The 26,930-nt window shown below is 42.9% G+C and overlaps 1 protein-coding gene across 1 annotated transcript in view; it reads right to left on the bottom strand.

The window, feature by feature from the left end:
• Positions 1 to 26,930, bottom strand: part of ATP10A (ATPase phospholipid transporting 10A (putative)) — a 169,894-nt gene that overhangs the window by 97,310 nt on the left and 45,654 nt on the right. The window contains exon 2 of the mRNA XM_053311535.1: positions 1,281 to 1,485. Within this exon, the coding sequence (XP_053167510.1) occupies positions 1,281 to 1,485 (205 nt within the window). The remainder of the gene's footprint in view (positions 1 to 1,280; positions 1,486 to 26,930) is intronic.

Raw genomic sequence — 26,930 nt, 5'->3', positions numbered from 1 at the left:
GGCTCTCTATATAAGTCACTGCCCTGGGATTGCCTGATTCCCACAGGGGAACAAGAATAGTGACTTGAGCAGAAGTATAGGAGATGGGCTCATCTGAGAGCAGATAATTCTTGATCTTTTATGTAATATGAACAGTAAACCTTACTGGAAACACATGAAGAGTGCCTCCAATTTAAATTCGGGGAGGGGGAGGGAATGTGCTATGGTTATTAAAAGCTCGGAAAACTAGTCTACTGGTAAACCCTTCTTGTGATCTCAAAGACCAATGGGGAAAATGAAATTTCATAATGGTCCAAAAAGTAATGATAATAGTCATGGTGGAGTCAGGAACTCAGGTGCCTTCTCTTTCACTTAAACTGAATTTAAATTGGAAGCATACTACACTTCCAAAATCCAATAAACTAAATCCAATAAGGTTTACTGTTTATAATGCAAAAAAACAAGGATGGGATGGTTGAATTGATAATCTGCAATATATGGTCCAGATCCATACCCAATTAACCAATTGCCTATCCTCTACTAGATGCTTGACTTGCAGAAAAATTTCATAAAGGGTCGAAGCTAAAGCTACTTTGTTATTAAATGGCATTTGCAATCTGTCTTGTGACAAATGCTGCTCTGCATTTGTTCAGGTTTTTAAAGGCCAGCAGAGTATCTTTATTTTTTTATTTTTTTATTATCCGATTTCTATACCGCCCTTCCAAAAATGGCTCTGGGCGATGTACACAGAGAACAAATAAATAAGATGGATCCCTGTCCCCAAAGGGCTCGCAATCTAAAAAAACCACATAAGATAGACACTAGTTACTCCCCTGCCGCTAAATAAAGAGAAAGGTTTAAAAGGTTCCTCTTTGCCAAGTTAGCAGGGGTATCATGTATCTTTAGCCACAGAAAATAAAACTAGTTTGCTTCAAACCAAAGTTGTTGCACACAGATAGGTGTGTTTCAGTAGCTGCAGTATGATAAAGATCAACCTACAACTGAAATGGATATAATTAAAAGTCCCACCACCACTGGTGCATGCACGCGCAGGTGCGCGTACACACACACACTTCAGTCACAAAGAGTGAGAAGCACCACTATAATTCTTGGCTCCAGCTGCAAAATCAACTGTTAGCAGCTACCAGCAGCTTAATGGTAACCATGGCCGCTCTAGAGCATCCATTTTGCTAAAATAAGATGTTCTTTCATTTACGTAACACTGGCCTGGTCTGGTGAACCATGTGCATACTTTGAATAAAGCACTGACTCTGATTTTAAAAACAACCCCCTTTACTTACCAGCTCTAAAAATCCTCTTACAACCTGTCTCTGTTTCAAGTTGGTCTCCCCATCCAGGTTACAAGTCTCTATGTGGCACAGGCCATCCGGATCACTTGAGGAAAGCAGCAATATATCAGCAGGTATGATTTCATTACAGCGCAGCTGAATGAAGTCTCCAACTTGTACTTCTTTCCAGTATCTGGTGGTGTATTTCTTTTCATTCCTGATACAGAAAAATGGACAAGAAAGAAATTAAAACATCTCAATAGCTGGCAAAAATTCCTAGAGATAAAAATTATTCTAAAGCAAACACAATTGTGTTTGTGGCAGGGATGCCTCTGACATTAATTAGTCTTTTTCTACTACTACTTAGTCCTGTTCCAATGCTCAAGGAGCAAAGCTGTCAGCAACAAACTTTTCACAGTCCAACTTGTGTGAGCAGGGACGGTTGTCAGTTTAGCTGGGAATAAAACTTCTCACAGGCCTTCTATGGAAGGTGGAGCTGTTCAAGGAGAGAAGGCTAAGGACTAGAACATGGGGAAGAGGTCGCTGAAGGAAGGAAATCTAAGCTACAGGAAGCCCAAAGGCAGAGCAGTGGAAAAAAAGGGGTGCAGCATCCAGAAGAATGAGATACACTAACTAGAGGGAAGGGCAGGAGGAGAGGCTGCAGGAAAAAATTGGGGCCTGTGGGTTAATGAAACAAGGGAGGTATTTGGTTGCCAGGACTAGATCTAGAGAAGCTTCCTGTGCTTTTAAATGTTACATAGAAAGGATAACTCTGCCAGTTGTGACTTCCATCAAAATCACAGCATTATGACCTAAGAATCCTAAATAAAAGGGGCAGGAAGAGGCAGTGAAATGTGGTGCAGCGGGGAAATGCTTGACTAGCAAGCAGAAGGTTACCGGTTCAGATTCCCTCAGGTACTATATCGGGCAGCAGTGATACAGGAAGATGCTGAAAGGCATCATCTCATACTATGTGGGAGGAGGCAATGGTAAACCCCTTCTGTATTCTACCAAAGAGAAACCACAGAGCTCTGTGGGCGCCAGGAGTCAAAATCGACTTGACGGCACACTTTACCTTTACTTTGCTGAATCATAGAAGCCGTTTTGAATTAACCTAGCCAATGCTTTGGTTCGAGTGTTCACAGTACTCGTTTTTTGAAGACTACATTGTCTTACAACATAGCTTCCACCAAGGAGATCTATTCATAAAGTAGATCACACTTTTGAAAGCCTTAATCCTATTCTCCTTCATCAGTTTTAGTCCTTCTCAACAAATTGTCCCATTGTAATCCAATTTTAACAAATTGTCCTATCCCTCCTTCATCACTTTGCTATTTCCTCACCACTCTGAGGAGCCTGACACGCCTCTGCTTCTTGTGAGACTTCAGAATTAAAATGCAACTGCTTCTTCACTCGGATGCAGATGTCTCAAATAAACAAGTAGGTCTGCGTGACTTTTCACTTTGGTACAAAAATGTCCAAGGCTAGCACTGCTACAGATAAAGTATGTCGAGAAGGAGGGAGACTACCTGAACTGATTTATATATGCACAACTGCCTGCACAACAACATAAGAGATTTATTTATAAGGTATGAAAGAGCAAAAAACATGGTTCATCACAGTACCATGCCTACTTTGCTCAGTGAAGGAAGAATAGAAAACTATATACAAGAAATGTCACTATTCTGCAATTCTGCACAAATACAGAAAAAAATGAATATGCAACAAGGCACAGAATTCAGCTTACTGAGAAACTCACCTTTCATTTTTAAAGAGCAAGTTTCTAGGCATCATGGCTGCAAAGACAGGCTTGTAAGCGACTTAGCAATTCCCAAGGAACCTCAGAAGCCAGAGGGATTGCTGAGTAAGACTGCTAGTGATCAGAGGATGAAGCTTGAATGTCATGCAGAGCTCATTAACAGAAGCAGAATGACACAAAGATAAGCCCAGACCCTAAAATTATTTGCCAAATGTATACAAGTCAAGGAACCAATAATTTCCCAGGTGCAGATTTTATTTTATTTTATTTTGCATGAAGCACACACACATCATATCGTGGGGATACTTTTCAGCAGATAGGCAATGATGTGCAAAAATTTAAAACTGATGCTGAAGGGCTTCACTTTATTCTCAGAGACCTCAGAAACAGCAGCCCAAAATAAACACTAGCAAGTCCCAAGTCTTTCCCCATTTTCCCTGAAAACAGCCACCACTCAATCTACAGAGTCAGCACCGCAGATGAATGTCAGTATCAGATTCGTATCCATCATTTAAGTCAAGATGGAATCTGTCTGTGAAAATGCAAGTCCTTCCCATTGTTTGCCCTCTGGCATGATTCAGGGCAAATAGGATCATTAAATTTTAGACTCAAGTAATTAAAAAAAACCAACCATGTGCATTTTCATCCAAATAACTAGCAAAGTTATTTGGTAACATCCTTAGGAAATACCTTAAGAGTATTTAAAAAACAAACAAAAACCCCCAGTTCCAGCATAAAGTAGTTGCATTCCTATTCTCTCCTCAAGTATTATGCATTATTATTCCTTATAAGGATAAAATACGAATAACCCTGCATGTGAAATGTAGATTATGTGACCAAAAATATACCACCAAAGTGTACTTGAGCATAAATCACAAAGCCAGAGTCACCATGGGCATTCTGCTAAAAATGCAGACACAGTTCTAGTGTGGGAAAAGGATATTCTTAGGTCTTTTGTGTTCTTTTCACATCTGTTATGTAATTCATCGTCTCCATACAGCTTTTGCACATTCTGTACTTTAAGAGTGTTGGAGCACCACCGCGTGTCATGTTGCAATCAAAACTTGGATACTCAGGTTACTTCCACCCACCCTCCCACCCACCCCCGGTTAAAAACAGGGGCCATGCTTTACTCCTAAGTCTGTAAAAGTGTGTTCACCCATATTGCTGCTTGTTGGCAAAGTTTCCCATGCCTTAAAAGCTACAGCAAGAATGCCAGGGATACACCAAGAGCAACATCTTCAGTGTGGGCAAGTTCATCCTAATTTATTTAATGTAAATATTTCTATTCCGCCTCATTAGCATATTGCTGCTCTGGCAGCTTACAATAAAACAATACATTCTAAAACAAAGCAGTAGCAAGATAAAAAGGCAGGTCGGGCTAAAACTGAAAACCTAATTAAAAACTAATTTTAAAATAAAGTCGGCGTCAACTCCTGTTGACCACAGAGCCCTGTGGTTTTTCTTTGGTAGAATACAGGAGAGGTTTACCATTGCCATCTCCCACGCAGTATGAGATTATGCCTTTCAGAATCTTCCTATATCGCTGCTGCCCGATATAGGTGTTTCCCATAGTCGGGGAAACATATCAAAGGGGATTCGAACTGGCAACCTTATGCTTGTTGGGCAAGTCATTTCCCGCTGTGCCATTAGGTGAAATTAAAAAGGAGGGTTTCCAGGCACTGTTCCCTCTAAGGTGAATGTGTATGTGTGTGTGTGTGTGTGTGTGTGTGTGTGTGTGTGTGTGTGTGTACGTGCGCCTCAACTTCCAGGCCCCCGTGCAGCAGTTTCTGGTGAGCACACAATCTCTGCTGAGCCTGCCACTGACGCCCAACTGCCTGGCACCCTGTTTCCCCACCTTCCCTGCTTGGAAGCATTGCTGAGCCTTCCCCCTCTTCCTGGCAGGGTCGCTGCCATGCTGCTATCTCCTCCCTCCCCGGCAGGGCCTCTTCCTCCTCCAGATCTGGCTGCAGATCTTGCGAGGTTTGCGATGGAGCAGCTAGAGGAGGACGGGAGACAGTGGCGGCAGCTCCTGCCCCCAGCAGCCCAGAGAGAGACCAGAGCTGGGGGACTGGGAGGGGGGAGAGGACAGGAGGCGGAGACCTCCCCCCCGGTTGGCCCCCTGGCGGGGGGGGAGGGTAGATTTTTTTGCATGCCATGCGAAGATCATTAACCGTTGTGTGTGTGTGTGTGTGTGTGTGTGTCTGTGTGTGAGAAAGAGAGCGTTATGTGTGCAGACTGCCTCAATGCTGCCGTGCAGCACAAAATCCTTCCACTCACTAATAATAAAAATTAGAGGGAAAACTGTTTCCAGGTTATGTTAAAAACTCATCAAGAAGGGAGACTGATGAAGAATCTTTGAGAGAGCATTCCAAACATGAGGAGCCACTGACCATGTTCCCCCCAAACTGAATCACCATCAGTGATGGGGCCAAGAGCAGGGCCTGTGATGAAGAGCAAAGGACCCTGGCAGATTCATTTGTATAAAAGCCATCCAAAAGGTACTGCAGCCCTATGTTAGTAGAACTTTGAACGTCAAAATCAGCATTTCTAATCTGGCCAAGAAGCAAATTGGCATCCAACCAAGATACCACAGGCAAGGTACATACGTGGACAAATTTCTTGGTACCCTTACAGCTCATTGAAAAAGTGTTTTATGCCTTCTGAAAAGCGATTAAATGAAAAGCAATTGTCCCATGTATACCTGCATGCCTTTGAAATGTCATCGAGTAAAGCAAAGCAAGTGTGAAAAGAGATAAAGTTTTGTTTATTCTACAAATATATTCTAAACACATTTGTTGGTACCCCAAGAAAAGATCATAAATAATTGGATTAGAGTGATGTTTCAAATTAGCTGTTTTCTTTTATTAGTATCACATGTCTCCAATCGTGCAGTCAGTCATTCAGCCTATTGGAATGGAGAAAAGTAGTCACTCTGCTGTTTGGTATCATTGTGTGTCCCACAATGAACACAGATCAGAGAAAGCAAAGGAGAGAGTTGTCTGAGGGGATCAGAAAGAAAATTATAGACAAGCCTGTTAAAGGCAAAGGCTATCAAAAAGCCAGACTGGAATCTATGGAAAGAACTGAAACATGCAGTTTCAACAAGAAGTTTCAAACAAGAAGGCACCCTTCAAACCTGACACAGCTGGAGCAGTTTGCTCAGGAAAAGTGGACCAAACTACCTGTTGACAGGTGCAGAAGCCTCATTGAGAGCTACAGGAATCACTTGTTTGCAGTGATTGCCTCTAAAGGATGTGCAACAAAATATTAGGTTAAGGGTCCCATCATTTTTGTCCATGCTATTTTCATTTGTATTATTATTTGAAATATTCTGTTGCATCAAAACTCTAAAGCAAAGTCTGATTTTTGTTAAATGCGGAATAAACAATGATGGGTGCCAATTACTATTGTCAGTTTCAAGTTATTTCAGAGACAATTGTGGGTTCTTCTTTTTTCATGTGGAGGGGGGTACCAACACATTTGTCCACGTGTGTATAATACTTGTACAACAACTAGCACCCACACGTCTCCACCCACTTGAGGCAGCATTCAGAACCAGTTAAAGCTTCTTAACAAAGGCAAACCCATGTAGAACATATTGTATTAAATTTAACCAGAAGGTAACCAGTACATAGATATCAGAGTTAAGATCTGGTTTCTCCAGGTAAGGTCAAAGCTGCTGTACCAGCTGAAGCTGGTAAAAAGGTGCTGCTGGACACTGACACGACCTGACACGACGAGGTGGCCTATAGCCCCACAACTAGTAGCTGTTGATAGACCTCTCCTCCATGAAGTTATCCAAACCCCTCTTAAGGCCATCCAGGTTGTTCACTGTCACCACATCTTGTGTGCCAGAGAATTCCACAAGTGGATTATGCGTTGCGTGAAAAAGTACTTCTCTTTGTTGGTCCTAGATTTCATGGCAATCAATTTCATGCGATGACCCCTGGTTCTAGTGTTATGGGAGAGGGAGAAGAATGTCTCTTTCCCCACTTTCTCCACACCATGCATGATTTTATAGACCTCTATCAGGTCTCCCCGCAGTCGTCTTTTTTCTAAACTAAAAAGCCCCAGGTGTTGTAGCCTTGCCTCATAAGAAAGGTGCTCTAGGCCCCTGATCATCTTGGTTGCCCTCTTCTGCACCTTTTCCAGTTCTACAATGTCCTTTTTTAAGATGAGGTGACCAGAATTGTATACAGGTGTGGCTGCACCATAGTTTTCTATAAGGGCATTATAATGTTAGCCGTTTTATTTTCAATTTCCCTTCCTAATGATCCCTAGCATGGAATTGGCCTTTTTCACAGCTGCCGCACATTGAGTCGACACTTTCAACGAGCTGTCCACCACGACCCCAAGATCCCAATCCTGGTCAGTCACTGACAGCTCAGATCCCATCAGTGTATATGTGAAGTTGGGGGTTTTCATCCCAATGTGCATCACTTTACACTTGCCAACACTGAACTGCATTTGCCACTGTCGCCCATTCACCCAGTTTGGAGAGATCCTTTTGGAGCTCCTCATAATCCGTTTTGGATTTCACTACCCAAAAGAGTTTGGTATCATCTGCAAATCTGGCCACCTCGCTGCTCACCCCTACTTTTAGATCATTTATAAATAAGTTTAAAAGCACCGGTCCCAGTACAGATTCCTGGGGGGCCCCACTTCTTACTTCCCTCCATTGTGAAAACTCCCCATTTATACCTACCATGTGTTTCCTGTCCTTCAACCAGTTAGCAATCCACATATGTACTTCTCCCCTTATCCCATGACTGCTAAGTTTCCTCAGGAGTCTTTAGCAATAGCAATAGCAATAGCACTTACATTTATATACCGCTCTATAGCTGGAAGCTCTCTAAGCGGGTTACAATGATTTAGCATATTGCCCCCAACATTCTGGGTCTTTGATGAGGAACTTTGTCAAAAGCTTTTTGGAAGTCCAGGTATACTATGTCAACTGGATCACCATGATCCACATATGTTGACACTCTCCAAGAACTCCAAAAGGTTTGTGAGGCAAGATTTCCCTTTGCAGAAGCCATGCTGGTTCTCTCCCAGCAGGGCCTGTTCTTCTATGTGCTTTACAATTTTATCCTTGAGGATGTTTTCCATCAATTTGCCTGGAACTAACGTTAAATTAATCGGCCTGCAATTTCCCAGATCACCCCTTGTTCCCTTTTTGAAAATTGGTGTTACATTTGCGACTTTCCAGTCCTCCGGTACAGAGCCCGATTGCAGGGATAAGTTATATATTTTAGCAAGGAGGTCAACAATTTCACATTTGAGTTCTTTGAGGACTCTTGGATGGATGCCATGCAGCCCTGGTGATTTGCTAGTTTTCAGTTTTTCCAGACAGATTAGATCATCATCTCTTGTCACTGCTATCTGACTCAGTTCTTTAACCTCCATCCCTGAAAAGCCTGATTGCAGAACAGGTATATGCTCAGTATCCTCTGCCGTGAAGACAGACACAAAGAACTCATTTAGCTTCTCTGCAACCTCCATATCCTCCTTAATAATCCTTTTGACTCCCTCATTATCCAACGGTCCAACCGCCTCCCTGGCAGGTTTCCTGCTTCTGATGTATTTAAAGAAATTTTTGTTATTCCCCTTGATGCTTTTAACTAAATGCTCTTCAAACTCTTTTTGTCTCCCTTATTTGTCTGCCTCCTTGCATTTCTTTTGCCAGAGTTTGTGTTCCTTTCTTTTCTCATCATTTGGACAGGCCTTCCAATTTCAAAAGGAAGTCTCCCTTTTATGGCTTCCTTGACTTTACCTGTTAGCCATGCTGGCATCCTCCTGGACTTAGCGGTACCTTTCCTCCTTTTGGGTATACAATCTAACTGGGCTTCTATTATTATTTTGAGTAAACACCATGCATTCTGGAGCCAAGTGACTCTCCTGATTTTCCCTTTCAGCTTTCTTTTCACCATACTCCTCATTTTGGAGAAGTTTCCTCTTCTGAAATTCAAAGTGTCTGTGTTACGCTTCTTTGGTGATTATCTCCCCACATGTATGCTGAATTTGATCGCACTATGGTCATTGTTGCCTAAAGGGTCGATGACACTACATCACGCACCAGGTCCTGGGTGCCACTCAGGATTAAGTCCAAGGTCGCCTTCTCTCTGGTTGTTTCCAAGACCAACTGTTCTAGGGCACAATCATTCAACGTATCTAGAAATTTGACCTCTTTGTCATTACCTGACTGTGAATTTACCCAGTCTATGTGTGGGTAATTGAAGTCACCCATTACTTATTTATTTAACATATTTTAATACCGCCCAAAATTTACATCTCTGGGCGGTTTACAAAATAAAAACAGAAAGTAAAACATTAGTTAAAACAAAAACAAAAAGTTTAAAATGCTACAACAATTTAAAATTTTTAAAACAATATTTTAAAACAGCATTAAAACCATTAAAATAATGAGGCTATTCACATGGTCTGAAAAAATTGATTTTTGCAGACCGTATGAACCAACGGGCTCGGCTGCGAGCCTGGTGGTTCCTGAGCAGGTAACCCGCTCAAGTAACCCTCCCCTTAAACCGGGTTTGCGGAGCGAGTGCTCTGCAAACCCAGTTTTTTTGCTCATGAGTTGCCGCAGCGTGGCTCTGCACCGCCGTTACTCATGAGTAGACCCCCGGCCGGGAGGCTTAAAAGCAGCCTCCTGGCTCAGGGCTCTCTCCAATATGCCCTGCGTGCTTGTGCAGGGCATACTGGAGCTTCAGGGGCCACGCAGCCCCTGATCCTCCCAGCCCCCACCGGCTCCATAACAGAGCCAGCAGTCATGTGAGCGGCCGATCCGGCTGCCCAGGGCTGCTGCACTGCTCATCTGCGAGAACAGCGGGCTTAGCTCACTCTCCCCACTTACCCTTACAAAGCGCATCTCACTGATCGCGAGACCCAGCTCAACATTAATTAAAAGCTTGGGTAAACAGATGCCTCTTTAAAGACTTTTTAAAAGCTGTCAGAGATGGGGAGGCTCTTATTTCACTAGGGAGCACATTCCAAAGCCTTGGGGCAGCAACAGAGAAGGCCCATCCCTGAGTGGCCACCAGACGAGCCAGTGGCAAATGCAGACAGACCTCTCCAGATGATCTCAGTGGGTGGTGGGGTTCATGACGAAGAAGACGTTCTCTTAAATACCCAGGGCCCAAGCTGTTTAGGGCTTTATAGGTTATAACTAACACCTTGTATTTTGCCCAGAAACATATCGGCAGCCAGTGTAGCTCCTTCAATACAGGAGTTATATGGTCTCTCCAAGATGACCCAGAGACCAGCCTGGCTGCCGCATTCTGGACCAGCTGTAGTTTCCGGACTACGTACAAGGGCAGCCTGACATAGAGCACATTGCTTAATCTAGTCTGGAGGTTACCAGCAGATGTACCACTGTTTTGAGGCCGTTCATCTCAAGAAACAGACGCAGCTGGTGTATCAGCTGAAGCGGATAGAAGGCACTTCTGGCCACCGCCTCAACCTTATTACAGCCCTGCCTCTCCTTGAAGCCTCCCTGATTTCCTGCTGCAACTCCCAGTCACTGTCAGCGTTTTTATCCAGAGGGCGATAGCATGTCCCCAGTAGCACATTTCCTTTCAGGCCTTGTATTGTCACCCACATGGTTTCTGTGGAGGACTCCGGTCCACCTAGGTTTTTTACTTTGTTAGATTCTATCTCTTCTTTAACATACAGTGCTACTCCACCTCCCTGTCCTTTCTATAGAGTTTATATCCAAGGATAACAGTGTCCCACTGGTTCTCACTGTTCCACCATGTTTCTGTTATGCCCACTATATCTATTTCTGTGTTGGCAACCAAGCACTCCAGCTCATCCATCTTGGCTCGGAGGCTTCTAGAATTGGCATATAAGCACCTATACGCTGAATCTCTTCCCTGGTGTCTGCTATCTTTCTTTTGACTCTTTGACCAGGTGGCACAACCTTCTAACTGCTCTTTATGTGGTTCTGTTCTGTCCCCTTCTGTTTTATCTGAATACTCTGCACCCTCGCACTTTAAAGGATGGCATTTGCCGAACCGGATACTGTCCAGCTCCTGTCGGCTATTCCCTAGGTGTCGTTCCAAAGCCAAGGGGCCACAACCAAAAAGGCCCTGTCTCTAGTCCCTGCAAACTGGATCTCTGTTAGTGGTGGGGCCATGAGACAATGAATGGAGGGCCCTGGCAGATTCATAAGGGCGAATGTGGTCCAACAGGTACCCCAGTCCGAAGCTGTGTAGAGCTTTAAAGGTTAAGACTCTAGTCCGGAAGCGGACCAGTAAGCAATGAAGCTGCCGCAGGATGGGTGTGATACTCATAGAATGACTTTTACCCACGAGCATCCTTGCAGCAGCATTCTGGACCAGCAGAAGCTTCAGAACAGTCTTCAAGGGCAGCCCCACATAGAGTGTATTGCAGTAGTCCAATCTGGATGTTACCAACGCATGAGTGACTGAGATCAGATACGATTTATCAAGAGAACCAAGACTGTTTCTGTTCCATACCTAAGCCAAAGGCTGGAATGCAAATTATCTAATTAACTGGTTTCATTCATAACAGCTTGGAGCTAAGATGCCACCACACATTCCAAGACCTTGTTCAGGAATGGCAAGTTGGAAACAAGCTGAAAATTATTTAGGCTGGCGGAGTCCAAGGACATCCCCCCCCCACACACACTAGGGGCCTAATGACCACCTGCTTCACAGAGGGGCAACCTCTCTATTTGTTGGAGTCATTTGCCACTCCTCCAGGATCGCAGCCCATCCCTGGCCACCCTCAACAACCATGAAGGACAAGGGTCAAGCACGTAAGTGGCAGGCCTCGGACTTCCAGTATAATAGGACCAGACCAGACCTCATGCAGGTGCTCCTAAACCACTCAAAACAGCTCTGCTGGAGAAATTTGAAATATAACTCAAAATAAAATACTTCTAAGAAAAAAATTTTCATCAGGAAGGAAGGAGGGATGGACAGCTGAAAAACCTTCGTTTGGTTTAGCTGACCCTGGCTAGCCAATGAGCACTCTAGGAGAGAGCTTTCACTTCTGGGTGCATCTGATTTGCACTGCACCTCTCATTATTATTATTTGTTTGATTTCTATACCGCCCTTCCAAAAATGGCTCAGGGCGGTTTACACAGAGAAATAATAAATAAATAAATAAGATGGATCCCTGTCCCCAAAGGGCTCACAATCTAAAAAGAAACACAAGATAGACACCAGCAACAGCCACTGGAGGTACTGTGCTGGGGGTGGATAGGGCCAGTTACTCTCCCCCTGCTAAATAAAGAGAATCGCCACGGTAAAAGGTGCCTCTTTGCCAAGTTAGCAAGAATATATTATACTCAATGCATATACATACAGGTGCAGATTTGTATGCACGTAGAATTATTCACACATGCTGTTCAACGCATACACAGTAGTGCATTTCCCATCTGTACTCTGCACTGGGGGTCTGTACCCAGGTTCACTTTTGAAGTGAACACATGTACAGACATTCGCACAAAAACATGGGCTTGTATATAGATGTCTGTACACACGCACCACATAATGTCTGAACCCAGAACTTGGTACTTGTGACAACTCTCAGGTGGGCACATCCATGCTGGAAGCCATTTAAAAGCTTTTCACTGCAGCACATTTCGTCTCTGTGTGTGTATGTGTGTGTGTGAGATCTTTTGGGAATTGCTGTTTATCCTTTTAGCATTTTTATTCAACAACAATTGCAAACAAGTGGGAATTGAAAGGGGAAGTCTGGAGCAAACTCTATCAGGGCCGTACAACTGGAGTCAGAGCAGGACTGAAGCTAATCTGCTGTCAGAGCTTTGACTGCAAACTGAATGCCTTACCTGTGAGCTTCTCAGAGATAGCCAGCCAGCCATACAGAAAACAGGATGCTGGGCTAGAAGAACCTCTGGCTTGGTTAAGTCGAGCTCTTCTTATGTCTTTATCAATCAAACGTGTTTAGAGTGTTGGACTAGGACTGGGAAGACTTTGGTTCGAATCCCTATTCAACCATGAAACTCACTGGGTGACTCTGGGCCAGTCATGTATCTCTCAGCCTAACCTACCCCACAGGGTTGTTGTGAGGATAAAAATAAATGTGCTCTGAGCACCTTGGAGGAAGAGTGGGATAGAAATGTAAATAAATGAATAATAAATAAATAAATCTTCATTTTTTAAAGGCAATGGTTCACATGGACACTGGTACATTTATTCAGTATTGAACAATGTGCGGGTGCTGGGTTTTCTTTTCAAGCTTGTCACACTACAGATGTGATGCATATCACTGAGGGCAATCAAATGTGCAATGTATGGGCACATATAACCTGATTCAGGGTCCCTTTACCTCTGGTGACTATGTACAGGCAGTCAGGTGTGAATCATATCTCCCCATGATCAGTAAATGCATGAGGGTAGGCTATTTCCACAATTACAACCCCACCTTAGAAATAGAAACAGACCATGCTCACATTTAGAGTGATCTAATGGAAGGTCCATTCACAAGAGATTGTCTCCACAAACTAGTTGATGTGCAAGAGCTCCAAGAAATTGACACATACCCATCTGGGACTGGCATTGTGAACTCACCCATAGTTAAGCTGAGGTCCCTCTACTCAAGAAAATCCATGATTGTTTGAATTTCTTCAGAGTCAAACAAGAGAACAGAAAATGAGGCAACTCGCGGGCAGTCATCCCCTCTCTGAGATCATGTGAAGGTGAAGGTAAAGTTGTGCCATCAAGTCAGTGTCGACTCCTGGCACCCACAAGTCAAGTGTTTTTCTTTGACAGAATACAGGAGGGGCTTACCATTGCTATCTCCAGCATCTTCCTATATCACTGCTGCCTGATATAGGTGTTTCCCATAGTCTGGGATGTAGGTGAAAAGAAACCTGAGGGAGAAAGAAACTTTAGGGGCCATGAAGAAGAATCATTTTGGCCCAGTTTGCTCCTAGTGCTTAGTGCAATTTTTTCCAGCTTAGTGGGGCTTCCTTCTCCTCCATCCTCTAATCCCTGTCAACTGGGGATCATGGTGCCACACAACCAGTCAGGCTATGTGATGTCACTGAGATCATATAAAGCTAATAGCGTTGCCACCATTCTGAACAGGTTCGGGTGGGGGTGGGGGGAGAATGTATCCCCACTGATGATACATCCAGGCTGACACACAGTTGATATTCTGCGCTGCAGCAGTTTCATTGCCCTTACTATCGCTGTAGCATCACAGCAAGACAGGAAGCATTAGGCTTGCTGATCTAGCAACAGGGATGCATTTCCTGCATCCACAAATTCACAGTAAGAGCTGCTCCTGCACAATCCAGACCAAATGTTAGTCCTGTTCACAGCACCAAACAGAAAAATACTAAAAGGACAGCTTTTGCAAGAGAACTGAAATCCCTTCCTTTTGGCTTGTCTTTATACAGAACTGAATGCTGGCAAACACATTTAGGTGATAATATTCAACAGTATCTTTCTTACCAATTTCTGTATGTTTGAAAATAGACAGTACTGTGAGGAAATAGCAGGTGCATGTTGCAGTGTGGACCATACAGCTTCACAGTGTACATGCATCCTGTATTAATCTGAACTCAGCAGCTATGGCAGACACTGTTTTAAATACTACATGCTCAGCCGCATTCTCCACATAACATTACACTTCCTCCAGGATCACTTTCTAAACTCTGACATGCTTGGTAGCTGTCAATATTGGGAAGTGCTTGCAGGAGGAGAAGGAAGTTTCCTTTAGAAACTGAAAACTGTACAAGTTCCTAAAGGCTCATTAAGCCACCCACTTGGCAAAATAAATGAAAATCGAAATACTACAAACTACATTTTCCCAGGAGGAGGGAGAAACACAATTACCCATGGTTTCAGGCCTCTTCATGCATTAACAAGTAGAAAATATCTGTTTGCCACTATTTGTACACACAGTGGAGAGTCACAGCCAATCCTGGATCATCTGTAGCTGTAGGATATGCACTGTTTTGCACTTGCAAAACAGACACTTGTTGCATGGATAAATGACATGTATACAAGAGATAAAGCGCTTTCCTCCATGACTTCAAGATTTCTGGAAATTTTATCTCTCTAGTTGAAACAATCTTCTCTGAACAAGAAAAATGCTGATGGGTCCCTCATCTGCTGTGGAGTAGTATCCTCCACTTCAGCAAAGTTACTTTGGGGAAAATGGATTTGAACTGAAAAGTGGCATGTATTTCAACCAGTAATACATATTGCCTTGGATACATGCCAGCCATCTTAATTTAGAAGACTTAGTTCCTCTATGAGGTGACTACAGAATGTTGTCTCATCGCAGAAAAAAGGAAGTGTTGTTGGGACCCTCACCTTGCTATACTTTTATCTGCTATAATTATTTGTGGAAATGGTTGCCCTTGTTTTTCCAAAAGCTTTTCTCTTGATCCATATGGAATGTCAGTTCTGTCAATTTATAAAAGCAAGGGACAACACAGACAAGAAAAAGGGCAGTTCTAGCCATTAATTTCTCTCACTGACGACTGAACTAATTGGTTCTACTGTGAGATTGCCTCCACAGACTTTCACCACTCATTAGAAGTGAAGATGTACAAATTGTTTAGAACTAGGAGCATTTCCAACAGCCAACTAGGATTTCTGGGTGCTCTCAACTTTTAGATGAGAGCACCCAGAAGTGCTCTCTTCTCTCACTTCACTGAAGCATTAGGACTAGGAAGTTGATTGAATGATTAAGTGCCGTTAAGTTGGTGTCGACTCTTAGCGACCACATGGAGTTACTTTCTCTAAAAACTATAAAAGATTACTTTCTGATTTCTGTTCAGTATGGGCTTTGCTTTTTAAGACTTCATAAACTTTAGGATTTGGGGAATAAATGATCATTCTAAAATTATCAACACACAGGAATAACCTATCTTGGTTCCTTGAGAAGATATTTAATATAACATGCAGATGCATGCTCAGCAGGTCTTCAAAAATAGTCTTGTTTCCTTAAAAATCAAAGTGAAAGTTGATTCCTGCACCCCACCCAACTGCTGCCTCTTTAGTAGCTTTTGAAGCCATATTGCCTTAATTTCAAGAGAGGCAAAATGCTTTGTTCTCCCACCAAAGGGAGGTAGATTGCAGCATTAGTGGACTTCAGAACATAAAACTTCAGCCAGAAAAGCAACTTTTAAAGGATACAATGGATCAGGGATGGAGAGTGAGTAAAATATTTAAAGACAATAAAGGAATGACTTGAAATAATTGATAACTACCAACTCAATGCAACCCAAAAAATATGATAAAGTAGTTAAAAATAGTTATATCATTAAGGCTTCAATTCTAAGAATACTTAATCAGAAACATTTCATGCAAATAAATGGATCTTACTTCCAAATAATTATCACTAGAATTGGAGTGTCAGTCCAACTGAGCCCTAAAGTTCCTTGAAATTAAATTGTAATTAAACTGGATTCAAAGAGCAATAATGAAATTATGATGGTGATGACAAAAAAGGCAAAATAATCCAGCCCTTATGGGGGGAAGCAAATATGAAGCATATTTATACCTAGGTGTCTATATTCAAATCACCTTGTTCTCCACAATATACAAGAGTACTTGCAATAGCACCTTTTAACATTCAAAATTAATTTCAAATACACATACATTCTATACTTCTAATCACTAATACAGAATAAAATGTTCTCTCTGTTCTTCAGAATGAAATATCACCCCTCAACAGGCTCAATCAGGCTGGATGGATCCTGGTAAAGGGAAATATTTATTTTACTCTTACTCCAAGCTCAATGGTTTATAAGCATTGTCACAAGACTGCTCTAACAGCCCATCTTCTTTGCCATGGATAAATTCACCTGGAACAGTTTAATTCAATAATCTGGAATATTAGTGTAGCATCATGGACAGAGTGATAAGACTTGGACTGGTGAGATCCGGGTTTCAATTTCCACTCAAGACTAAAGTAGGCATGATGGGAACAGCCATATTTGTTTGTTTACACTTCGACCCCTTTCACATGAAATCTGGAAGCGGGGGTGGGGGTTAATGATGCTGGTGAAGGTCTATGTTTTACAACAAAGGGTACACATGGGTGAACGAAGCTGAACCCTCCTCTGCTTTTCCTCACTGTGTTCTATCACTACAGGCAGGCCCTTTTCTCCTCAGTCTGGCTCACTTCTGGTACAACATATAGGAACATAGGAAACTGCCATATACTGAGTCAGATCAAAGGTCCATGTAGCTCAATATGGCAGACTGGCATACATAGAGTGGCAGCGGCTTCTCCAAGGTTGCAGGCAGGAATCTCTCTCAGCCCTATCTTGGAGATGCCAGGGAGGGAACTGGGAACCTGTATGCTCTTCCCAGAGCAGCTCCATCCCCTAAGGGGAATATATTACAGTGCTCACATATCAAGTCTCCCATTCATATGCAACCAGAGCAGACCCTGCTTAGCTAAGGGGACAAGTCCTGCTTGCTACCATGAGACCAGCTCTGCTCTAAGGATAGGAGATAAGTGCCCATAATGACAGAAGTCTTCAGAGTCAGGTGGTATATGCAAATAATAAATATAAATAAATAAAGTGGTTTATCCCTCAGTCTTGAAGCTCAGTGGGTGGCTTTGGACAAGGCTCTCCTGCTCAGCATAACCTGCCCCACAGGCTGATGTGAGAATAAAGTGTCTCACATGAACCCTGAACTCTATATGTGAAGATAAAGTGCCATGACTACATCAGAGAAAAGTTGAATTGTGAATTACTATATTACTATAGATTAGAATTTCCAGGTTAGCCTTTAAATGCTCTTTGATAAAGGGGCATAGCAAGGTTGTAGTGGGTCCAGAGACAAGATTTTAAAATGCCCCCCATAAAAAGGTTTTGTAAATTGTGGATGATGCAAGTTATTTAATGGTACTAAAGAAAGACATGCTGTTCTGGTAGCTCCAGGTCTTAACACTCACATCAATTTCGGAGGATGAATACAACTGAAGGAAGCCCGGGGCGGATGCGTGGCTGAGGGGGTCAGTCATGTGACTTGCCTCGGTGGGGGGGGCCCAAGGCAGTGGGCCCCCAGACAACTATCTCCCCTTGCCCAAGGCAGTGGGCCCCCAGACAACTATCTCCCCTTGCCCTATTACAGTTACACCCCTGCTTTGATAAAAGATGGTCTAAACTGTACTAAGAACCCAGTCAATGTGATGTAGCCTCATGAACAACCCTTTCCAGAAATTTTGGCCATGGGAGTAATACAAGTGGTCATACATTGCATGGTTGCTACTTTAAAACAGCCATATGGTGACTAACTGTGTAGACTGTCAGCAATCGGTACACTTTCACCAGTTATCAGCTACAGTATTATCACATCTCTGCATTCCACCTCGCCTGCTTCCTTGAGACTACAGAAGTGTGATAATGTTCAACTCACTGTACACCACAGGACCACCACAGGGGATATGTTTATGCAGAAGCCAGACACAGCAAATGGTCATCTGTTTCCAAAAAAGAGCAGCACAGAGTAAAAATATTGCAACGCTTCAATTAGCAAATCACATGCCTACAGGACTATGGCTTATTAAAAAAAAAAAAAAACACCTTTCTGAGATTGGAGAGTGCAGCAGTTCTTTGGATGCTACTTGCAGTACAGACAGCACTTTCAGATCTAAATTGTCCAGACCTCCTCCCCATTCCAGTTCCATGAATGAATTATTCCACTTTATGTTGCAACCCTGCAAAACAAAACAAAAAAACCCCTAGTACAAAGGGGCTTTGCATCGGAGAACTCAGCTACGGAGATGGAAAGGAGGTCTGGGCTGTTGCAGCACTTCCTAGTACTTGTGTTGGGTAGGGAAGGACCACTCTAAGACCCTGGGGACCCTGACTGGCAAAAAAGCCCATTTTTCAATGCAGCACAAATGTGTAAGAAGTGCTGTCCAATCTTATACAATAAACTTGCAGCAAAATATGATGCTCTAGCACTTCATAGGTCTTTTCCTTATACAAAGATTTGCTCACTAATCCCTCCTGATTCGAAGTCAGTTTTGAACAAACACTAGTCCAAATATAGATCCATGGGTGCCCCATTGTTTACTTCCCTTCATTGTGAGAACTGTCTGTGGAACTTCTCTGATCTCCAAGCCTATGTTTTGAAATGGCAAACACTGGTGCAACTGAGCCCACTTCCATGTTACATTGATTCTAAGAGTAGATTACTCCCGCGAATGAACAAGTCAGTCCAAAAGAATGTCTGAACAGGGTCTTCAAAGTGGTTATTATACAAGAATTATAAAAGCCTGAACATGCTTTTTTTTTCCAGATTATGGGCCTATGGGAAGAATGGATAGGGAATAGGACTAGGGAAGGTTTAAGGAAGAATGCAGAGTGGAAGCAATAGTTTAAGCAATTTACATAATGTCCAGTGCATTTCTCCATTCCATAGACTATAATTTGATCCCAAATGTAAGGTTTACCAATGAAAATTGAATCTGTTTCTAATCAGATAAATGACTTGAAAGCTAAATATTTATTAAAATGCTACCTACTATAGAAGACAAAAGCTATTGAGCCAATTTCTTGTATCAATATTTAAATGAGAGAGCTTTTTAAAAAATCCTTTTTCACTGTTCAACTTCTTTGGGTTTGAGATTTGGGTAACAACAGTTAGGAAAGAAGATAAGCCATTTGGTGTTAATTTACATTTAACCTCTCAAGAGAACAAGGTGAGCTAGGAACAATAAAGCCTAAATGTCCTATTAAATGGCTTTCTGAGCATCTGAAAGTGCTAATTTTCCTGTTGTAAAGCCAGCTGACTACAATTTGCTCTGAAAAATTCTCATCCAAGAAATATGGATGACTCAATTTTTTAGAATTTTAAAGTAAAGCTTTGCTTTCTTTCCGATTATTATTTTTTGGTATGGTACAATCTACAAGACTTGGATGAAATATTACAATTGTTCACTTGTACAAAATGTTAAATGCCTTGATTTTTTTGTCAGCCAAATATTCATTGTAATGACTTGGGTGGAAATCCTGAGTGGATTAAAAGAGGGGTGGGTGGGAGAGGACAACATGCTATTTGAAAAGAAAATACATTTTGACCAGAGTAACTTCTTACATTTTTTATTGCAGGACATTTTAAAATCATTTTGGTGTTATCCTTGAACATTGTAAAAAAGAAAGATAGAAAAACACTTTGGGTTTTTCTTCCTAGGCTCAGTGCCAGCCAGTGAACAACTGCTGCAGAGTCTGAGGAAATATCACCTAGTCCCTTGTAAGGCAGCTGAAATATTAGCAGCTGTATGTGCTCTGTAGCAAAATAATAACCTTTGGAAATTCAGTTAACAGGAGAGCTGCATCTCTTTACACTGGCAGTCAGTCTTCATTGGGGTGAGACTTCCAGGTCATGGACACCTTAGGAACATAGAAAACTGCCATATACTGAGTCAGACCATTGGTCCATCTAGCTCAGTATTATCTTCACAGACTGGCAGCAGCTTCTCCAAGGTTGCAGGCAGGATTCTCTCTCAATCAGGTTAGTAAACTTATATGTCATTTATGCAATGCTCCTGCATAGGAATAGGGAGGGAAGACGCAACCAAGAGGTTCACGTGGATGAGACAGTAAATCTCTTCTGGAAAAGTTTGTGTGGTTATGTGCAAAAAGACAAGTGTATCTCTTCTAAACAGCAATGGGTCAAATTATGGAAATGGACGTTGGACGTAACCGCCCCCACCCCCATTACCTGATGTGCCTTGTAATCCCCCAGCCCCGAGTTACAGTACTGCCTGCATATACTTTATAACCTTGTAGGTCTCCAAATCCTTGTGTGTAAATCTTTGTAGATATATGATGTACAAACAACTACTTTGTATATAATTGTGCTTTGGCAACGTACTGTATGCTTGGGTAGTTCGTTGGTTCAATAAAAAAATCTTGTCCTATCTTGGAGAAGCCAGGGAGGGAACTTGAAACCTTCTGCTCTTCCCAGAGCGGCTTCATCCCCTGAGGGGAATGTCTTGCAGTGCTCACACATCAAGTCTCCCTTTCATATGCAACCAGGGCAAACCCTAATGGGGAGAAGTCATGCTTGCTACCACAAGACCAGCTCTCCTCTCCTTGCACCAGCCTTGTTTGATAAGAACAGACATTTATGTAAGTGAGGGTCAAGCTAGACATTACTTTAAGCACATGAGGGGGGCTAGAATGCTTGCTTCCCCCCCCCAGTAAATAGCAGCTAGAGTTGACTCCTCCACAAGGATATGGATTGTGTTATGTGTGGGGGAGTTAACCCTCTGCCTCCACCACAGTCTTGATGTGGATCAGGGCCCCACACAGATGCTATTTGCCCTGGGGGAAGTTCCAATTATGTTATGGGAACTTCTTACACGCACACCTGGGAAGATAGCAGACATGGGAGGACCCAAAACTGGACTGGGACTGAGAAAGGGACAAAGGATTAACCCCCTCAATCATATACTTAAAGCAGCATCTAGTTTGACCTTGAATTGCATAGCTCTAGATAATTAGTCAGATCAAGCATGTTTTCAAGGTGTAGCTAAGTTTCCAGACCCGAGTTCTCAACCTGATACTGTATATGGATACAATTTAAGCCTCAAATGTAATGGAACATACTACTCAGGGCAGAGTTCAGCGGAAAATAAACTGAGACCTAGTGGTTGAGCACTAGATGATTTCTAGGAGATCAACAAGTTTTTCTGACTCCCAGTTGCTTAACAACAGCTGCAACTAACATGTTTTCTTTCCTCACCCCCCACCCAAATTACTATTAGGCTGTTTGAATCCCTGACATGTAGTAACTCAGACTGATATAGATTTACAAATGTATGCATGCATATGCAGGTCATCCTAGTGTGTGGCACATGGGGTACAGTTAAGTAACTGATTCCACCTTCTAGGCCATCATTTTACAGCTGGATCCATCCCAATTTGCACCTGTCTCCAGCTGGTGGACTTCGAGCTTCTAGAAAAAAGCAAAATAGATCCCAAAAGCCTGAAATCTGCCTACACCTGCCTTAGGACATGTAGAGAGTCTCAGAGATGTCTCCTTGCTATCACTACATGCAGACTCTACCTTGTGATGAGTTATGTATGACCTACCCACTGAATCAATCTATGCCTTAAAAAAACAATGAGATAGATTGCACAAGAGAGGAACATGCATGTAGGGAGGTATGCACATATACTGTATGCCTCATCACACAACATGTTCTAAACACAGTGGAGAGTAAATCCAAGTTGGGGATTTACTCCTGAGCCACAGTGCTTGTAAATGAACACATCAGGACAGCGTGTTGATTGGTTCTTGTTCACTTGGATCCAGTGAACTGTTCCTAGCTTGCAAATTCCAGTTGGACTTGACAATCCCTTTTCTCTCACCCTGGCCAGCTCAACAAATTGGCAAATATGAAATTGCCAAACTCCTTGCTAAAATATATCTTATCCCTGCAATCGGCCTCTGTACCAGAGGACTGGAGAAGAGCAAATGTAACACCGATTTTCAAAAAAGGATCCGGGGCGATCTGGGAAATTACAGGCCGATTAACTTAACGTTAGTTCCAGACAAATTGATGGAAGACATCCACAAGGATAAAATTGTAAAGCACATAGAAGAACAGGCCCTGCTGGGAGTGAACCAGCATGGCTTCCACAAAGGTAAATACTGCCTCAGCAACCTTTTGGACTTCTTTGAGAGTGTCAACAAGTGTGTGGATCAAGGTGATCCAGTTGACATAGTATACCTGGATTTCCAAAAAGCTTTCAACAAAGTTCCTCATCAAAGACTCCTGAAGAAACTTAGCGGTCATGGGATAAGGGGAGAAGTACATGTGTGGATTGCTAACTGGTTGAAAGACAGGAAACAGAGGGTAGGTATAAATGGAGAGTTTTCACAATGGAGGGAAGTAAGAAGTGGGGTCCCCCAGGAATCTGTACTGGGACCAGTGCTTTTTAATTTATTGATGATCTAGAAGTAGGGGTAACCAGCGATGTGGCCAGATTTGCAGATGATACCAAACTCTTTTGGGTAGTGAAATCCAAAACGGATTATGAGGAGTTCCAAAAGGATCTCTCCAAACTGGGTGAATGGGCGACAAAGTGGCAAACGTGGTTCAATGTTGGCAAGTGTAAAGTGATGCACATTGAAACGAAAAACCCCAACTTCAAGTATATGCTGATGGGATCTGAGCGATCAGTGACTGACCAGGAGAGGGATCTTGGGGTCGTGGTGGACAGCTCATTGAAAGTGTTGACTTAATGTGTGGCAGCTGTGAAAAAGGCCAATTCCATGCTAGGGATCATTAGGAAGGGAATTGAAAATAAAAGGGCTAATATTATAATGCCCTTATACAAAACTATGGTGCGGCCACGCCTGGAGTACTGCATATAATTCTGGTCACCACATCTTAAAAAGGACATTGTAGAACTGGAAAAGGTGAAGAAGAAGGCAACCAAGATGATCAGGGACCTAGAGCACCTTTCTTATGAGGCAAAGCTACAACACCTGGGGCTTTTTAGTTTAGAAAAAAGACAACTGCGGGGAGACATGATAGAGGTCTATAAAATCATGCATGGTGTAGAGAAAGTGGGGAGAGAGAAATTCTTCTCCCTCTCCCATAACACCAGAACCAGGGGCAGGGGCGTAGCGAGGTTGGAGTGGGCCCAGAGACAAGATTTTAAAATGGGCCTCTCGCTGATATACACACACAAACACACTTCACAATATATAGTGCACTTACACTCACATCCCCATTATGAATACGGTGAAGATCTAGTTCACATTGAATCTAGTTTTTTACTCTCTGCTCCTGCTGATCTCCAAGAGACTCAACATAATTCATAGGGGGTGCAACATGGGCGGGTGGGGAGTCATGTGATGTGCCTCTGGGGGGGCCCTCGAGGTAGTGGGGCCCCAAGACGACTGCCTCCCCTTGCCTAATAGTAGTTATGCCCCTGACCAGGGGTCATCCCATGAAATTGATTGCCATGAAATCTAGCACCAACAAACAGAAGTACTTTTTCACACAACGCATAATCAACTTGTGAAATTCTCTGCCACAAGATGTGGTGACAGCCAACAACCTGGATGGCTTTAAGATGGGTTTGGATAACTTCATGGAGGAGAGGTCTATCATCGGCTGCTAGTTGGAGGGATACAGGCCACCTCCAGCCTCAAAGGCAGGATGCTTCTGAGTACCAGTTGCAGGGAAGTAAGATCAGGAGAGAGGACATGCCCTCAACTCCTGCCTGTGGCTTCCAGTGGCATGTGGTGGGCCACTGTGTGACACAGGATGCTGGACTAGATGGGCCTTGGGCCTGATCCAGCAGGGCTGTTCTTATGTTCTTATGAGCACCTTCATTTGAGGACACTACCAACCATATCTGTCCCATGTATGAATTGTCCCTGACCATAATGAAAACATGTATAGAAGCTGTTTATTCTGCCATGCCCTAATTGCCTTATGTTTTGTTGACCATAGCACTATTCAATCATTAGATTTTATTGTGTACAGATGTCTGTATACATGGACATGTTTTTGCTGTGTGAATGTCATATGTACAGGTGTCTCTTATACATCAAGATGGGTTCATTTAAAAAGTGAGCCTGGGTACAGCCCCCTCAGATAGGACTACTGTATGTGTGTTGAACATTATGGACTGGTTCAGATGCCAAATTCTTCTGCCAGCCTGACTTCATGCAATCAGGATATGTGTGTGCTGTGAATGCACATGTATCTCCTCTCCTCCAGCATACAAAGGCACCTTTCCCTAAAGGGTGCGTGTGTGTGAGTGAGAGTGAATAACAAAGTAATGTCCAAACTAGCCTAATGTGTTACTGCATACACTGTACATAGATTGTACATTTGTTGACCATATGTATGAAGATATGTGAGAAGGATTCATGAGCCAAGTGATTAAAGTGGCAATGCTGGGAAGAGCTTTTTATGTTGAAGGATATGCTTGTCAACTAAAACACTAAATAATCATTTTTATATAGAAGAATCTGCAGTTGTTTATTGAAAGATGATGGGCAATTTACTCATCAATAAACTGTCTTATGTCACCTGTTAGGTTCATCTACTCTGCTTCCCCCTACCCCTTGGGCTATTTCTGGGATGCCATTTCCTTTTTAGGCTTTTAATAAACAATGCAAATAAGGCAAATGAACCAAGTTATTTCAGAGTTTCTGTTGGTGAGACTGGACATTCGAGTGTGCTTGTTCTGGTTTGGTGTTTGCCTGAAACACCTGAAAGCAAAAACAATTCTCACATTGGTTTGTTTTTAATCTCCGACAAAAGTTGCATTCTGATGGGCCTCATGCAGGCAGTGGAAGGTGGAGCACCCACTCAAGTTTCAGAGATGTTCTATGGAAGGAAGATTTAACCATGGGTTGCATGTGATGTCTGAACTGGCCCTTTTCATTTAGGGATTTAATTTGTTTCAAGGCAACCAAAGGATTTTAAGTTCAGTTCCAATTCCTTCCAGTACACTGAAAAACCCCTCTATGAATGTTTGGGTTCAGGTCCAGTCTTAATCCCTGGCTACAAGGTGGACATGGTGTTCCCACATGTTAGTTCCCCAGTACTAATTCAGGGGGTGGGGACATTGGGGGTGAGGGGGTGAGCTGGCCTAACCTACAGATTCAGCTGTGTGTGCGTGTGAGCTCACATATGCATACTAATTTTCAATAAAAGTTATCAAAGAAGTTTAAATAGTAAAACTGGATAATAGCCCTTGACAAATTTTCTTTGGATCTAGGAGCCAGCACAACAAAATTCCTTTCATTTTAGGAGCAAGGAACTCTGGGGAAACAGTGATGTAAAAGCTGAATTTATTTATTTATTTGTTTGTTTATTTAGCTGCGGTTGGGTCTCTGGGCTTTCAGTGGCCACTGAACAGCGCCACCTACCCACTCCGCCCTGAAAGTCTGTAGCTGAGCGTGAGGCCTGGGTAGAACAGAAGGAAGTGTCCAAAGAGTGTGAGGGCTTCTACTTACCTGGACAGGTAGTCTCAATTATTCTTGGCTCTTGGAATTCTCTGTGGAGGAGGTCATTGAAGATGCTAGGCATGAATGCCTGTGGTGGGGACAGCAAGAGGGAACACTAGCCCTCTTCCTCAGTATTGTATTTACCCCGTACAAAAGTGATGTATGGAAATTGGCTAACAAGCAGAAGGTTGCTGGTTCGAATCCCCGCTGGTACTATATCGGGCAGTAGCGATATAGGAAGATGCTGAAAGGCATCATCTCGTACTGCGTGGGAGGAGGCAATCGTAAACCCCTCCTGTATTCTACCAAAGAAAATCACAGGGCTCTGTGGGTGCCAGGAGTCAAAATCAACTTGATGGCACACTTTACCTTTACCTAGGCTAGTCAGCAGAAGGCCTAGAGAGATCTCAAAGACCACTCTTTAGGGTTGCCATATCCTGGCTTTCCAAATCTGGGTGGCTAATTTGCATATTATGCAAATTGGCTTGAAAATAATGTTTGAGCAGAATAGTGACTGCACGTTTTGGTCCATAACTCCACTTCTACAAGTGCTAGAACTTAGCTTTTTTTAAAAAAATGAAAGCTGAAATCCAGGCGAATCTGGGTGGGCTAAGCAATCTAGGTGAGATGCTTAAAATCTGATTGAAACCCAAAATTCCGGGAGGCATGGCAACTCTGTGCACTCTTAGCGAGAGAATAGTAGCAGGCTCTGACCTGTCCCTCTTGCTTCCCATTCTTTCTCTCCTACAAATGTCCCCTCCTGCCCTTGTACTCCTGTTACCTCAGCAAATGCAAACTTAGGACCACATAGTTGCTGAGGTAATCTGTAGTTCTGCCCTATGACAAATCCTCAAATTAGCTTGTCTCACCCCCATCCCCTTGAAACACTTTGTTGTGAAAAACAGCTTCAGACTTTCATCTGCTCTTGG

The sequence above is a fragment of the Hemicordylus capensis genome, chromosome 3, assembly GCF_027244095.1.
Source record: "Hemicordylus capensis ecotype Gifberg chromosome 3, rHemCap1.1.pri, whole genome shotgun sequence".
Taxonomy (NCBI): Eukaryota; Metazoa; Chordata; class Lepidosauria; order Squamata; family Cordylidae; genus Hemicordylus; species Hemicordylus capensis.
The sequence above is the reverse complement of the archived record's forward strand: the minus strand, read 5'-3'. Positions and strand labels throughout refer to the sequence as shown.